Source organism: Grampus griseus (assembly GCF_964374135.1).
Source record: "Grampus griseus genome assembly, chromosome: 4".
NCBI lineage: Eukaryota > Metazoa > Chordata > Mammalia > Artiodactyla > Delphinidae > Grampus > Grampus griseus.
In genome coordinates, this window is record NC_138997.1 from 114400093 (window position 1) to 114416267 (window position 16175).

Consider the following 16175-nt stretch of genomic DNA (forward strand, 5'->3'; position numbering starts at 1 on the left):
CTCCAGCATTTATTGTTTGTAGATTTTTTGATGATGGCCATTCTGACTGGTGTGAGGTGATACCTCATTGTAGTTTTGATTTGCATTTCTCTAACAATTAGCAATGTTGAGCATTTTTCATGTGCTTTTTGGCCATCTATATGTCTTTTTTGGAGAAATGTCTATTTAGATCTTCTGCCCATTTTTTGATTGGGTTGTTTTTTTGTTATTGAGTTGTATAAGCTGTTTGTATTCAGTGTATTATTTCTGAGTCAGCTGGCTTCTATCTCACCTGTCCTGAATTTTGACCCTAATGAGTAAGCTGAGAAGAAAGCCGTGATTGCTCAAAAAGTAAATGTGTGCCCTTTTAGGGAAAGGAAAAGGAATTGAAAAAAAGAAGATGAGGATTGCCTTTTAGAGTGAAATAAAACTTTCTGCACTTCATAAAACCCAGATATTATTCAAGTCAGCCCCTTGGGAGGTAGGAATAAATGACTCCTATCAGGGGCTTAGGTAGGAGCAGGTGAGGAGGTGTCAGGCTTTCTTACATCAGGCCCGTCAGTTTAAATCTATTCTTTTCTCATAGTGTCATTGAATCTTGAAAGTCCAGAGTTCCACATTCTCTTTTGTCCTGTGAGCCTTCTTCAGTCTGCCTCCAGAGTTAGAGCAGGAAACCTGTGGCAGTGAGGGCAGGTGGCAGTGTTGGCCTGAGAAGACTAAGTGTAGGTGTGTCTTGCTAACATGCTTGCCAGTATCCTTGACGTGTAAACCAGGTCCCACAAGCTTTTGCCCCCAAGGCCCAAAGATGACAGTCAATTTCTCTTCTCATTTACCTGGGTGGGGCTGCTTCTCCAGACTCAGAGCAGATGAAGGGGTGATGGTTGTGAAATATTCTGTTTCTGCCACCCATATCCCCACCCCTTTCAATCAAAAATTGCTTTTTTATAATTGATCTCTGTGCTATGGAGGCCCCAGATCTTCAATGTGCTCCAAACATTCTGGACTCCTTTCTAATTGCTGAAGATCGCCTACTAATCCCCAGGTTGAGAAGTCAGAGGTTCCAATTGATTTGCTGTGACCTGTTTGCTGTCTTTGGGTTTGTATTCCTTAGACATGATGTTTGATTTTCTATGCACTTCCTTCTCACTGAACTGCACCCAAAATAAATGCTGCGGGTTTTGACATGGGAAAGTTTAGCTGTTCAAACATGCACACCCTGCTGACAAATCCACAGATTGTACCACACACCAGTGTTTATAGAATCTTTGACAGGTTTGAAAAAACACTAACTTATTTATCATTTCCAGTGTCCTACAGTCTAATGACTATTTCACCAGGCCTAATTCTCAAAGTCTTTAACTTTCTTTTAAATCATATTACAATTCATTTTCACAAATATTCATCCCAGGCCCTGGTTTACACAAAATGATGCTGACAATGTAAGAATGGTGTTTTGAGGGAGGTGGAATAAAAATCTGTTACAGAAGTAAAATGAAGATCGTAATGTCTTGACACATAACCCAGAGCAATGCAGGAAAGAGTACAGCATGGGGAGGATAGTACATGGGTTCTAATTCCAGCTCTACCATCAACTGTAGGTGGGACTCTGGGAAGCGTCGCTGAATTTCCTCATCTGAACTAGATCTACAATTTCCAAATTCACCAAGATATGAGAATCACCTTGATTGTCTGTTCAGAAAACAGATTCGTAGTCCTCAACCCGGCCTTACTGAAATGGAATTTCCAGGGAAGGGATCTGCAAACGATACACACACACACACACACACACACACGCACACACACACGCACACACGCGTGCGCGCGCACAGAGCACCCTGTGTGATTTTTTTTTTTTTTTTTTTTTTTTTTTGCGGTACGCGGGCCTCTCACTGCTGTGGCCTCTCCTGTTGCGGAGCACAGGCTCCGGACGCGCAGGCTCAGCGGCCATGGCTCACGGGCCCAGCCGCTCCGCGGCATGTGGGATCTTCCCGGACCGGGGCACGAACCCGTGTCCCCTGCATCGGCAGGCGGACTCTCAACCACTGCGCCACCAGGGAAGCCCTGTGTGATTGTTTTGAACAAACAGTTTTGGGAAACACTGAACTAGGTAATGTCTAGGGTCTTCTAGTTCTGAGAGCTATGATAAAACATTGGATGCTAGGATTCACCCGTGGATGAGAAAAATCTGAAGATAAAATTTATTCATTATTCATACTTAGTATTTTCATAAATATTTGTTTTTTGAAAAGCTATTGAAGTTAATGCTATGGTCTGTGTTTTATGGATCTAAGTGTTTTTCAGATTTATTTTTTCTCTTTGATTCATTGACTGTAATATCTGGACTGTCTAGCCCGTGGTGGTGTATTAAGGATAAATGAGACCAGGATGTGAAAGTTTGTTATTATTATTGTTGTTGTTAGTAAAATAACCACCATAGGATAGATTCTGCTTTTATGAATTTGATAGATCTTCTAGGGTCTATGTCTTCATTCATATTGGTAAAAAGCCCAGACAAATTAAAAAATACAATTATTTCTTCATTAATTTATTGATTTAGGAAAAAATTTAGAGTACTTACTATGTGCAAAGCATTATGCTGTGTTCTGTCTAAAATGTTTAGTGCTTTTCATTTCTCCTTTTTTTACCCGAAATCCTATTTAGTAGTACTTTGGAATGAATCAGATGTTTTATTGATCTCATCAATGTATCAATGCATTAGAAAATTAATAGCATGTATTGACACATCTATTCAGTTTACACAGGATGCATGACACACATTTCAAAGAGAGGACTCCTGGCAACAAATCCACAGGCCCACCCCAATCTGTGGCCCACAGATTAGTAGCTGTCTATTTAGGGTGTCTTTTCCTATGCCTTCCTTTCCTCCGTGATACATTGCTGTAAGAGAAATAAGTTATAGCGACATTCCGGTCCACGGGTTCAAACCTGAACAATGGTACAACCCTACGTAGGGAGACCTCGGTTGTGGGAATAAGTAATGGCAAATCATATTTGTGTAGTGCTTCCCAAATAATGAACTAGTTTCATATCTATAATTTCATTTTCTTTCCCCAGTAGTCCTCTGATAGGGGCTGGGGAGGTCTTGTGAGATGTCCAGAGAAACTAGTGAGCCAGGGCTGGAAACCAGGCCTCCTGGCTTTCAGTTTAATGCCCTTTCCATTTCTCCTGTGATACCTCTGATTCTACAGCTAGAATGGCAATGGAGAACGGGCTGTCCTACACATCTCTGCCAGGGGTCTTGTGCTGTGGAAAAGATATGGGAAGAGTGATTTGAGCCAATTCTTTTAGACATTTATGAAGGCATCTGTTTCAAAACTCTCACGATCTTACACTTCTCCCTTCTCTTGTATCTCTATTCCAATATATTCTCTAAAGTGGAGCTAATGTTTCTGACTCTAGAACATAATCCCCAAGTAAGAGGATGTTAATTCATCATCATTTGAAATCCTTAGAACAGTAAACACATTTATTATGTCATATTAAGTTATTAAGGTTTAATATTAGAACGGAGTCAGCCCAGCAGGGCAGTGAGAATGTGTTAGAATTCTGCAATTCCCCACTCACCGCAGTGTTAACTGGGATAGTTATCTAAAGGCAGAATGGCAGAAGCCTCTTCATCCTCAGTCTGGAAAGACCAAGGAAACTAACCCTTGCTAACCGTGGCTGCAGAGTATGACACGGTGCACTGACATCATCTTGGAGCATTGTAGGCAAGCTCCGTGTGGACGGCCAATAATTTCTGCTGAGATTTCCAAAGAGAGGTATCAGGTTCCCAAGCAGGTGTTGAGTACTTGGGAGTCTGAGTGGGTAGATGGTCATCACCTGGAACAGGACAGGACCCCAGGCATAGGGTTAGGATACAGGGCAAGGCCTTGTAGGAATCAAGAGATCCACTGAGGTCCATACTCAGATTTGGCAAATAAAAGTTTAGGGCACTCAGTTACTTGAATTTTGAATTTCAGGTAAACTGAATAATTTTTTAGGGTAAAGGATGTCCCATGCAATATACATGCAATTCAAATTTAACTGGGAGCTGTAAATTTTATGGGGCAATGTTAACAGGGACAAAATATTTCAGAGCTTTCGTGGACAGCATTTCAATTTTTCCTGATTCCGCTCAAGACCTCTAGGTTTCACCATGTTCTTCTTTGTCAGTAACCTGGATGCTCTGTTCATAAGGTAAGACTAGAGGAGGGAGATCCATTTCCAAAACAGTAATATCTGCAATTTTATTTCCAATTTACGTAATGAAATTTGACATTCATACAGACCCTCTTTACAATAGAATACAGTAGGTAGTTTCTTTTTGAACATAAAAACATTATTAAGCTAGAAAGTGTCTTTCTCTTCACATATTTCTTTTTTCATAATTTGTCAATGTTCATTTCTTACAATCAATTTGTGGAGAAAATGATTTACAAAATTAATTGTGAACATCTACAGGAAGTCTTTATTGTCTAAACAATGGTATTTATTTAAAATATAAAAGCAGGACTTAAAAAATTAACTGTGGGGACTCCTCTGGCAGTCCAGTGGTTAAGACTCCAAACTTCCAAAGCAGGGGGCACGGGTTCGATACCTGGTTGGGGAAATAAGATCCTACATGCCGTGCCATGCAGCACAACCAAAACAATTTAAAAACAAAACAAAACAAAAACCTAATTCTGCTTGTGCTATTTGTCATGGGGAAGTATTTTGTCTTAATCAGATAAAATATCATTGAAAATATACTGTTTGGTGTCTTTCTTCCCATGCAGGTCCTGCGCCCTTCTTAATTTTCTCACATGGAAACAGGATCTTTAGGATTGACTTAGAAGGAACTAATCATGAGCAATTGGTGGCAGATGCTGGCATATCCATGATCATGGATTTTCATTACAATGAAGAAAGAATCTATTGGGTCGATCTAGAAAGACAACTTTTGCAAAGAGTTTTTCTGAATGGGACAAGCCAAGAGGTAAAGTACCATTTCCCATGGCATTTGAGGGAGTTTTGAACAGGCTGTCAAATATGATATAGCAAATTCATAACATATAGATAAATAAAAATTACATTACATTGCAAATACGTGTCTGGCATATGTAGGTATTTATTTAATCTGCATCTGTGGTATCATGTTACTGAACAAGCCCATACATGTGGCATTGATATTTGGAAGTCCCCAACAGGAGAAAGTGAGGATGTCAATGTAATTTTGAAAAGATGTAAGTTTATTAAGCCAGATCACCATTTTATGGTTAAAACAGATTATTTACATGATTATTTTCTGCTCCAGTGGTTCTCAGCTGGTGGCAATTTTGCCCCTCAGGGGACATTTGGCAATGTCAAGAAATATTTTTGATTGTCACACTGGACTGGGGAGAAGAGAAGATGTGCTAGAGGCCAGGGATGCTGCTAATCTTCCTACAATATGTAGGACAGTCCCTCACAACAAAGAATTACCAGGCCCCCAATGTCAGTCGTGCTGAGGTTGAGAAACCCTGTCTCATCTGTTTAAAATCTCTGTCATGGGTTTTTGCACCTAATATTTAGGAAGAAAATCTTTCTTCTTTTTATCCTCAAGGTGTTCGCAGTCTGGAAAAAAATAATAAAGCAGGTGATAGATATAAAATATTTTGCTTCAATCACATACAAAAGATCTTTTATCTTTCTTCTTAATTAGTAGAACCCTTAAATGAGTCCCAGCAGGAATGGTCTCTCCTGGGAGATGGATTACAGAGAGCGGGTGGCCAGAGAAACCTTAAGCATTTATTCCCAACACAAAGTGCCTGCTGTTTGTTTTTTGGGTTTTTTTTTTTTTTTTAAACACAACTTTCTCCCTCTAATTATTCTTAAAGCCTTCAATTAGGCACTAATCTGTTTTATCACATCTCTAATGCTTACTAATCTCACTTTTAACAAAGATGGCTACTCATTACTCTCCAGCCATCTGTAGACTAGTTTCAAAATCTTGAGTTTAAGAATTTGGAGGGTTTCCTGTCAGAGAACAGGAAAAAAACATTAAATAGTTGTGGAATTTGTGGCAAGTCATTAGGAAAGGATTGGCCTGAAGCCTAAAATCCACTAGTATTAGTCCCTGCTTTGGGTTAAAACATTGTTTAAAAAGGACAACCATTAAAAGGCAAACAATTTACCAGGGTGAACTAATATATTAGCAATTAGTTAAATGGATTGGCTAGATTACTTTGTATGGGATGTAGATATAGCACAGACTCCTGAGACTGATTTCTGCCCAACTCTGTGTTTGCTGATTTCACATCGGTAGTTGAAAATCAGTGATTGTGGGAATATTTCCACCACGGAAGTCTGCCATGGTACAAATCAGGGCTTCCTCCAATCTCTCACCCTCCGCGTACCTAGAGGACTGGTTTACCTGCACATGCTGGAACTAGGAGATAACTGAGGTTTGGTTAAATTGTTTTTATCACGAGAGAGCATAAAGAAAAGCCCTGCTATTCAGATCCTGGGGACAGAGCCTGAAGGCACTGAGGACTTTTAGAAAGGGAGGGACCTGGAAGGTCCCTTTATAAAGGGAGGAAGAGGGACCAGAAGAAATGAATCTACTTCATGCCCCTATGCACAACCTCCAAGGGAATCTTGCCAGACTTTAGCAAAGCTTGGAATTGGGTTCAGGTGAGAACCTGGAAAATTCCATTAGCAAATGGAATTGAATAAACTAACCTTAAGGTAGCATGGAAATTCCACTGTTACTATAGTTGAAATAATTAATACTTTATGGCTGATTGCCTAATTTCAATAAATATAGAATAAATTTTCATCTCAAAGCTGTGATATAAATACTATGCCCAGAAATATTCACATGGGAGGATGAATATTGCTGCATCTGAATAATGGCACGGTATCTATGACTAGTTTATCATTTAAATTTTGGGAATGCACAAAAATGACAAGAACTTAAAAGAATAAACTTTGATACATAACAATAAAAACAATTTTGTTGTGAATGGGGAAATATTAATAACAATTTTAAAATTTGATTTTACAGAAAATATGCGAGATAGAGAAAAATGTTTCAGGAATGGCAATAAATTGGATCAATGAAGAACTTATTTGGTCAAATCAACAGGAAGGAATCATTACAGTAACAGATATGAAAGGAAACAATTCCCGTGTTCTCTTAAGCGCCTTAAAATATCCTGCAAATATAGCAGTTGATCCAGTAGAAAGGTAAATGCTGCTGGTTTTGGACATTGAAATATATTTCAAAATCTGAAATTCATGGAATCATAACATTTTGACTTAAAGAGACCTCCTGATTGAGACCAAGACTCTCTTTTACAATGCACAAACACCATTTTCAATAGGGCGTTTGCCTGGGTTTGAACTGAGGCAGGCTCGCTCTACCAGTAGCACTCTTGACTACCATGGTTTCCTGCTAGAGAAGCGTAATTCTCCTTCTAACTTGAAATCACACGGAATTGCCATAACAGGGCAATAAATATTTGCTGAATTGAATTTTCATTCAAAATAGTCAAACTCGTCCTGTGCAGACATCCGGGGATTACTGAAAAACTGAGAGAAGTCAGCCATTTCAGTGACCTTACATTCAATTATGTGTCTATGTGATGTGCTTGCCCTCAGGTTTATGTTTTGGTCTTCAGAGGTGGCGGGCAGCCTTCACAGAGCGGATCTCGGTGGTGTGGAAGTGAAGCTTCTGTTAGAGACATCAGAGAAAATAACAGCTGTGTCCTTGGATGTGCTTGAGAAACGGCTCTTTTGGATTCAGTACCACAGAGAAAGAAGCAATTCTCGTATTTGTTCCTGTGATTACGATGGAGGTGCCGTCCATTTTAGCCAACATCACACCCAGTAAGTGTTGCTTTTGGTATAAAATAACACAATTGCCATTTGAAGTTTGTGTGATCAATGAATGTTACTTTTGTCAGCTAAACTGGTGTAGTGGTTTAGTACAGATTTTGGAGTCCAGAACCTTGAGCTCAAGTCCCAGATTTACTATTTATTAGGTGAGTGACTTGGGCAGGTTGCACAACTTCTCTCATCCTGTTTCCTTTAATGTGGGTGTCGGAGTAGGGAGGGAACAAAAAGTGCCCACTGAACTGAAATGGTATTTTGAGACTGAACAACAAGGCAGGCGGCCCCATATAAGCAATGGATCAGTATATTATAGGGTAACTTTCTCAGAGGGTGGGATTGGGTGGGCAGCGATCCAGAGCATTTGTAACTGCACTGCACACTCCCAAGGGGCCACTGAGACAATTTTACAGTTAACTTAGGGTATGGGGATATGTGCTTGGAAACAGGAAGTGCATTCCTCAGTCAAGATTTATTCCTAAGTCTTGTGGGTGCTGGAAATATGGCAGTGAAGGTCTTCATCATTTTATGGGGACTAAGAGAGCATAGAGGCCACCCAATCCTAATGATTATTAATCAATATCTATTATTTACAAAGCCCTTGACAACGGAGAAGTTATCTACTGCACAGTACGGTCCTGGGTAGGGTCAGCGGAAGGATAGGAGGAATTGTACGGGCCCAAGATGGCATCAGTTATGCTGAGAGCCATACAGTGGGGATAATAATAGGACCTATTTCTTGGGATTATTGTGAAGATTAAGTAAAGAAACACAAATAAAAATAATTAACAGAGTATTTGGCATATAATAAATTTTCACATGCTGGTTATAGGTATTCATTTTGGAATTACCATGTCATATGTTTTGTGAAGCATCTGTCTTTCATTTGACTTGCTATCTTGCCAGCAACTGACTCTAGCTTGTGGCAAGAGGCAGCAATTAGTTGTGCAAAATTGACACAACCTGAAGTCCACTCTTTTTTTTTTTTTGTGGTACACGGGCCTCTCACTGTTGTGGCCGCTCCCGTTGTGGAGCACAGGCTCCGGACGCTCGGGCTCAGCGGCCATGGCTCATGGGCCCAGCCCCTCCGCAGCATGTGGGATCTTCCCAGACCGGGGCACAAACCTGTGTCCCCTGCATTGGCAGGCAGACTCTCAACCACTGCGCCACCAGGGAAGCCCTGAAGTCCACTCTTATCCTGTTCCTGTTTTCTTCCCTATTTTATTTTCACCACACTTATGTGCTGAGAGGCAAAATAATGAGAATGGATCTGGAGCTAAAAATCGTATCCTATTAATTCAGATTATGGCTACATAAAGAAAAATTTAAACTTAATGTCTGTTTCTAACCCTAAATGAGAAACAATTGAAAACGTAGGTGATTAAAATTCAGACAATAAATTGAAATGAAGTGAAACTCTAATAAGCCCAGAAGAAATGTTCTGCCATTCTTTATGTGTTTTTCCTATTGTTTTTAGGCACAATATTTTTGCGATGTCCCTTTTTGGTGATCGTATTTTCTATTCAACATGGAAAAAGAAGACAATTTGGATAGCTAACAAGTACACTGGGAAGAATATGGTTAAAATTAACCTCAGTCCATCATTTGTACCACCTGGTGGAATTAAAGTAGTGCATCCGCTCGTACAGCCCAAGGCAGAGGGTGATCCTTGGGCACCTGGTGAGTCATCTTTGACCTCAAACAGAGTCTGGCATGGTCCCCAACTGCCTACTTGCTCAAGATAGATACTTAGGAGTCATCCTTGATTTCTCCCACTGCCTCACCCTCAATTTCCAATGTACCGCCAAATCCTTTCCATTCTACCTCCTAAATACATCTCAAATGTCTACTCCCCCCGCCCCACCCCCACCCCCACCCCCACCCCCGCCCCGAGCTGCCACCACCATAGTCCAAACAGCCAGCATATCTTGTCTGGCCTATTGTAGCAGCTGCTTAATTAATCTTTCTGTTTTCTCCTCTTGCCTTTACATAGTAAATCTGATCTGTTAACCCCCCCTGCTTAAAATCTTTCAACAGCTTTCCTTTGCATTTAGATCGAAATTTAACATTTAACCAGGCCTATCAGTATTTGACCAATTTGATCCAGCATCTTTTCCTCCTCCCCTCACTGGACTCTAACACAAGTCTTCCTGGAGTTCTTCAGACATGCCAAGCTCTTTCATACCTTCGGGATTTTGCAGTCACTCTTCTCTCTGCCTAGACTTCTCTCCAGTTCTGAGCTTAACTGTCTTGTCCTCAGGTAGGCCTTCTCTGGTCCTCCGAGCAAAGTAGGCCCCTTCACCTCCTATCTTTCTCTCAATAGATATTCACTGAACTCATCAAACGTGGAATTACATACCACTTTGCTTTCTTTTTGATTTTCTCTCCCACTTGATTATAAATGCCATGCATGCAGGGACCGTATCTGACAGATGGATGGATGGACAGATTGATGTAAACCACCCTATATTCAGTGGTTATTTATTTATTTATAAAGAATTAGTAAAATAAATGGATTAACTGAATCTAGTCATAGTTCCAAATTTCTACATTCAAATGCAGTCTTCTCTGAATTCTGTTGAAGGACGAAGGGAACGAAAAGTGCCCACTGAACTGAGGAAGCATCTTAAAACCAAAAAATGAGGCAGGCAGCTCCGTATAATCAGTGGATTGATTTATTATAGAGTAACTTACAGGGTGGGATTGGAATTGGGCAGACAACGATCTGGAAGCATTCACAGCTGTACTCTGCACTGCCGAGGGGCCACTGGGGCAATTTTATAGTTAACCTGGGGTATGGGGGTACGTGCTTGGAAACAATGTTTATGAATGGGTCACTAGACTCATGGGTACCAGGAATATGTCAGGGAAGGTTTTCATCATTGTTTGGGGACTAAAAGAGTATAGAGGCTACCTGGTCCTTATGATTATTACCTACAAAGCCCTTGATGACAGAGAAGTGATTCACTGCACAGCACAGTCCTGGGTAGGGTCAGCAGAAGGACAGGAGAAACTGTAAGGGACCAAGATGACATCAGTTATGCTAACAGACATACAAATTCCTTTACATATAATCACTCTTTTAGGTAGGCTGTCTTGATATGGCTTATATACCACATAAATTATGTTACACTAACATCTGCCTTTATGTAAACATTTTATTTCAAGAGGGCTTTAAAATATATTTAATTTCATCTGCAACTAGCCTTGTGAGTTTCCAAAATAAAGATGGAATTGTTTGTTTTCTCTCCTTTCTACCTGTCGGATGCCACTAGGATTTGGTAATAATGTGGGACATGGTAGGGACTATAAGTCCCTCCCACAATTAGCATATAAATGGGTTTGCACCTGCCCTCGACTTAGCTCCTGAAGAGAGCTGAAGGGACTGAACAGAGAACAGGCGTGAGACTGTCAAAGGGAGGTTAGAAGCTAGGGGGAATTGACATTGTTATTTCTTATATCCTCAGGCAGGTAACTAATAGTACAAATGCTTTTAATCTATTTCTTTAAAAAACTTAGATAGAAACTATAATTTCACTTGTGTAATGACTATACTTTCAATGCAAGAGATGAGAAACTGCAAGGACAAATTCTTAGAGATGAAGCATTTGTTCAGGCAAGTTATTTTTTTTAACTCACTTATTTGAATTTAAAAAGCAAGAGTTGTGGTAAACAATTCAACTGTGGCTTGAGCACAGCATTAAAGAACAACAACGAAGTAGCAAGACTAGAGAATAGATGGTGACCATATTCCACACATAAAGGCAGAGCATCTGATATACTGCCAGTTACCTTACATGGGAAATTTCGACTGAAGGTCAGATACAACTTATTGTCCAAGTGGTGATGACTCACAATAAAATTAGAACCAACAACTATAATACTATGAATAAATAATTATTGGTCTCATTCACAGTAGTTAGAGATATCATCATCATCATCACTATCTCTTACATTTATATGTAACCTCATAATTTCCAAAGTATTTTCTTGGACATTATCATATTGGTTTCTCACAGCAACATTGTGAGACAGAAAGGTCCTCAATTATTGTACTCATTTCATAATTGAAAAATATGAAGCCTAGAGAAATAGAGTGACTTTTCCAGGATTACACACCTTGTAAATGATGGATTCTGGAAAAAATTCCTGTCTGTCAGTTTAGTGTTCTTTCTACCATAAACAGGTAAGCTCTTCAGAGTCCTTCACTATTACTTGGCCTCTTTGATGGGGAGTTCAAATAGGATATTGAAAGCATGAATTTCAGGAGAAAATCTACAATGATGCACTATAGAACAATGTGGCAAATAATAGAGTTTGATTGGAAAGACGGTGCCAGCGGCAGAGCTACAGGCAAACCTGGAATCTAGAAGGCAGTTGGCACTGGAGATACTGGCTTTAGTTATTGATCAAAGGATGGGCTTCATAGGAGGTCCAAGTGCAAAGGACTTTTGATTTCAAGAGCACTGTTACTTTGACTATCATCAAATAGGTTTAAATTGTTTTAGTGCCATGTACAGCAGAAATTCTTCACCTGAGATTTAGGGTTGTGAAGCCCTTGATTGTATATGTTAGATGAAGATATGCAATTGTCCCTCTAGGGAGATGGTACCTAACTTCCATCAGATTCTCAAAGTACCTGATAGCCTTCACATTTAAAGATGTACTTCTGGGCTTCCCTGGTGGCGCAGTGGTTGAGAGTCTGCCTGCCGGTTCAGGGGACGCGGGTTCGTGCCCCGGTCCGGGAAGATCCCACATGCCGCGGAGTGGCTGGGCCTGTGAGCCATGGCCGCTGAGCCTGCGCGTCTGGAGCCTGTGCTCCGCGATGGGAGAGGCCACAGTGGTGAGAGGCCCGCGTATCAGGCCAAAAAAAAAAAAAAAGATGTACTTTTCTGGAGGCTGGTTAATTCCTGCTGAAGAATAGGCTTACAATTGTAGCTCTTCTGGCAAAGTGAACAGTAGTAGTACCTTGGTTTGCAAGGCATTTAGTAGTGAGACTACTTCAGTGAGGAGATAGCTGAGAAAAATCATGTAACTTGGTTGATATTATTTTTGTTATAAAATATATGTATTTATACAAATAAGAGGACCAAAAAACTTACCTCATGAAAAATGCCTAAACTATCATTTATCAAAATGTTCTCCAAACACTAGTTCTGTAAGGGTTATTTGGAAGGAAGAAGCATTTTAGGGTCAGATGATTCAGACAGACTGGGTTAAATAAAGTTAAGCAGGTTGATTTTTTCTCAAGTGATTTCTCAGAACCACTCAGACGGTTCTGTGCACTGTTAATCTCTAAGGGCCGTATAACCTGTGGCATTTTTCTATTTTATTTCCTATGCAGTAGCCTGTTTGACTCCTGAATATATTATTTTTAGTCCAGACCTCTTTCTTGAGATATAGACAAATGAAGTGGGGGGCGGTAACCTGAGGCACAGTGAGAGCTAAGCTGCAGAAAAAAGTGATTTCAAACATTGGGGATTTATTCATAATATACAAAAGGGAGCAGCCCTGATGAAGACCAAGGGCAAGGGTGGGGCTTACAAAGGCAAAGCCACAGAGCTCCACCAGGAAGAGTAATGTATCAGTTTAAACAAGTCCTTGTTTGTCCACGGCTTGTCCATTGGGATTGGCTGGTTATAGAGGAGTTCGATGCAGATTGATGAGCCCAAGTCGAGGTAGTAGAGCCACAGTTTCAGCATCAGGCTGGTTTTCTGGTGATTCTGACCTATTTCCTGAGAGTGGTCACTCTGGTGCCTTCTCTTGCAGTCTGCTTCCTCCAGGATCAGGGTCCTGCTGGGGCCACGTCGGATGTACACATTCAGGCTCAGCACAAGTCTCCTTCTCAAGGCCCACATGTTCACCTGCCTTCTGAGCATTTCTACTTGGATTTCTTGCAAGTGCTTCAGGAGCAAAGGAAATAACTGACCCACTCACTTTCCCCTCCCTTCTCCCCAGCTTCTCTCCCTCCAGTGTCCCTACTTTGGTGAGTAGCATTCTACCTCCACCTCGACAGGCAGAAATCTAGGAGTTGCCCTTTCCTCCCTCCTTCTCGTTCCAACACCATGAAATCAGTCTCCAGCTCCTGACAATTCTACTACCTACCATCTAACCACTTGGGCCCCTCTCAGAGCTCTCCATCCCTGGTGCCCACTTCATTCGTGTCCCCCACCTCCCTTTGCCATGCTGCAGGGAGTATAACCCTTCAAAACAAAGAACCCAATCGTGTCGTTCCTGGGTTAAAATCAGTTGTCAACTCTCAATTGCCAATAATAAAACCCAGTCTTTGTATCTAACTGGTTCACGGGGTACCCCGTTCATTCCTCAGCTTCCACTCTCACCATTTTCTGCATTAAAGTCTGGGCTGCAGCCATCCTCAAAGATTTGATTTCCTCCAGGGAGGCACGCTTGCTCTTTACCCCAGCCTTTCGGCATGTTCTGGAACGCTCTTTCTTTTTTTTTTTTTTGGCTGCACGGCTTGCGGCTCTCAGTTCCTCGACCAGGGATTGAACCTGGGCCATGGCGGTGAAAGCCCTGAATCCTAACCACAAGGCCACCAGGGAGCTCCCTGGAAGCACTCTTTCTAATTCTCGGCAGTGGCTTACTCTTCATCCTCTGAGAAACAGCTCCAATATCACTTCTTTCAGGAACACTTTCCCTGACCTCAGAGCCTCAGTAGCTATTTGCAGAAAATAGCAGATTTCCCCTGTCACAGGGCACTTATCATGTTTTGCCATAATCGTCTGTCTTCCTCAACTTCCTTTGTCCTATGAGGACACAGAATACAACTCTCCATTGTACTCCCAGTGCCTAGAGGACATTTAATAAACCACAGTTGGAAAAAAAAAAAAGACTGAGAAAAACACCCTTTGGTACCCTCTCCCTGCTAAATAATACCACGAGGAACAAGTTCCAAAGATATTTAATATCTGAATACGTGTTGCCTTTCTTCCATGTTGTAAGCCCCTGCCCTTGGCCAGACAGTGTTCAGCGAGCCTGCTCCCTTTTGTATAGTTATGAATAAATCCAAGTGTTTTAAATCAGTTTCCTCTGCAGCAGATCTTTGGAGCTTAACTCTAAGGAGAGTCTTTTTCAGAGTCTTTTAGACTCTTTTATGCTTCAGTCTTTTTCTTCTTTCTTTTCATTAAGTGGTCTAGGTTTCAGGAAAAAGGTCTGGGCTAGAAGTAATAGATTTGGGAGTCACATGGGCTGCTGCGTAGGAAATAGAAAAATGGCACAGGTTGTATTGCTCTTAGAAATAATAGTCATGACCGTTGACTGGGTGCAGAATGATCTGGTCTGGGCTTCTCCTACATTATCTCATTTAATCTCCACAACAACCCTACAAATTAAGTGTGATTATTAGTACCATTTTATAGATTACAAAGCTGAGGTTCAGAGATGTCACAGTCGCTTGTTCAAGGTCACACTGGGGTAGACCTGAGATTTGAACTCAGGCAGACTGACGCCATGCTGCCTCCCCAGCTACCCTCTCACTATTGTCTATAGTTTCCTATATTAGGTTTGCCTTAATTGTTTTGGGATAAGCTGTCATTTGGCATATTCTTGTCTATCCATGGCCTGCTGGTGGTTAAAAGCTTCAGTTTGCACAGATTATGGGGCCCAAACCTTATTTTTTTTCTCTTTTAAAATTTTTTTCCACTTCAGGAACTCAGAAAATCAATCTCTCTCTCTCTCCGTCTCTCTCTTTGTCTCTCTCAGTCACACACACACAAGCATACACACACACACACACACACGCGCGCACACACTCCTCCTCTGGCGCTCTGAAAAGAGACACAGAGTTGATCTCACATTTTTGTTGTCATGATTTAACTTATTAGGCAACAGTGTTCTCCTGGCTGCCCTGACGCCTATACTGTTAGAGCTGTCCCTCAGTATCCACGGGGATTTGTTCGGACTCTGGCCAATACCAAAATCCGAGCGTGCACTAGTCCCTTATAAAAGAGTGTAGTATTTGCATATTACCTAACGTCCTTCCTTGTACTTTAAATCATCTCTAGATTACTTATCATACCTAACACAATATAAATACTATGTAAATAATTGTAAATACTATGTAAACAGTCTCTGGCACAAGGCAAATTCAAATTTTGTTTTTTGAAACTTTCTGGAATTGTTTTAAAGAATATTTTTGATCCACGGTTGGTTGAATATGCAGATGTGCAACTCATGGATACAAAAGGCAGACTGTGTATGAATCTCAGAGCCGGTGTGGGAACTTCTTTGTATACAGTGTTAATGGCATTATTTCAAGCTCAACATTTAGAGAATTTGCAACTATAGTTTTACTGCTCGCAGATGTTCTTTTGTAAAAGGTG

General features: G+C 40.9%; 1 protein-coding gene across 1 annotated transcript in view; it reads left to right on the forward strand.

Annotated features, from left to right (window-relative positions):
- Positions 1-16175, forward strand: part of EGF (epidermal growth factor) — a gene marked incomplete at its 5' end in the record, with an annotated part of 93001 nt that overhangs the window by 17547 nt on the left and 59279 nt on the right. Inside the window, 4 exons of the mRNA XM_082653868.1 lie at positions 4758-4957; positions 7007-7188; positions 7603-7830; positions 9311-9513. Coding sequence (XP_082509994.1) covers positions 4758-4957; positions 7007-7188; positions 7603-7830; positions 9311-9513 — 813 coding nt within the window. The remainder of the gene's footprint in view (positions 1-4757; positions 4958-7006; positions 7189-7602; positions 7831-9310; positions 9514-16175) is intronic.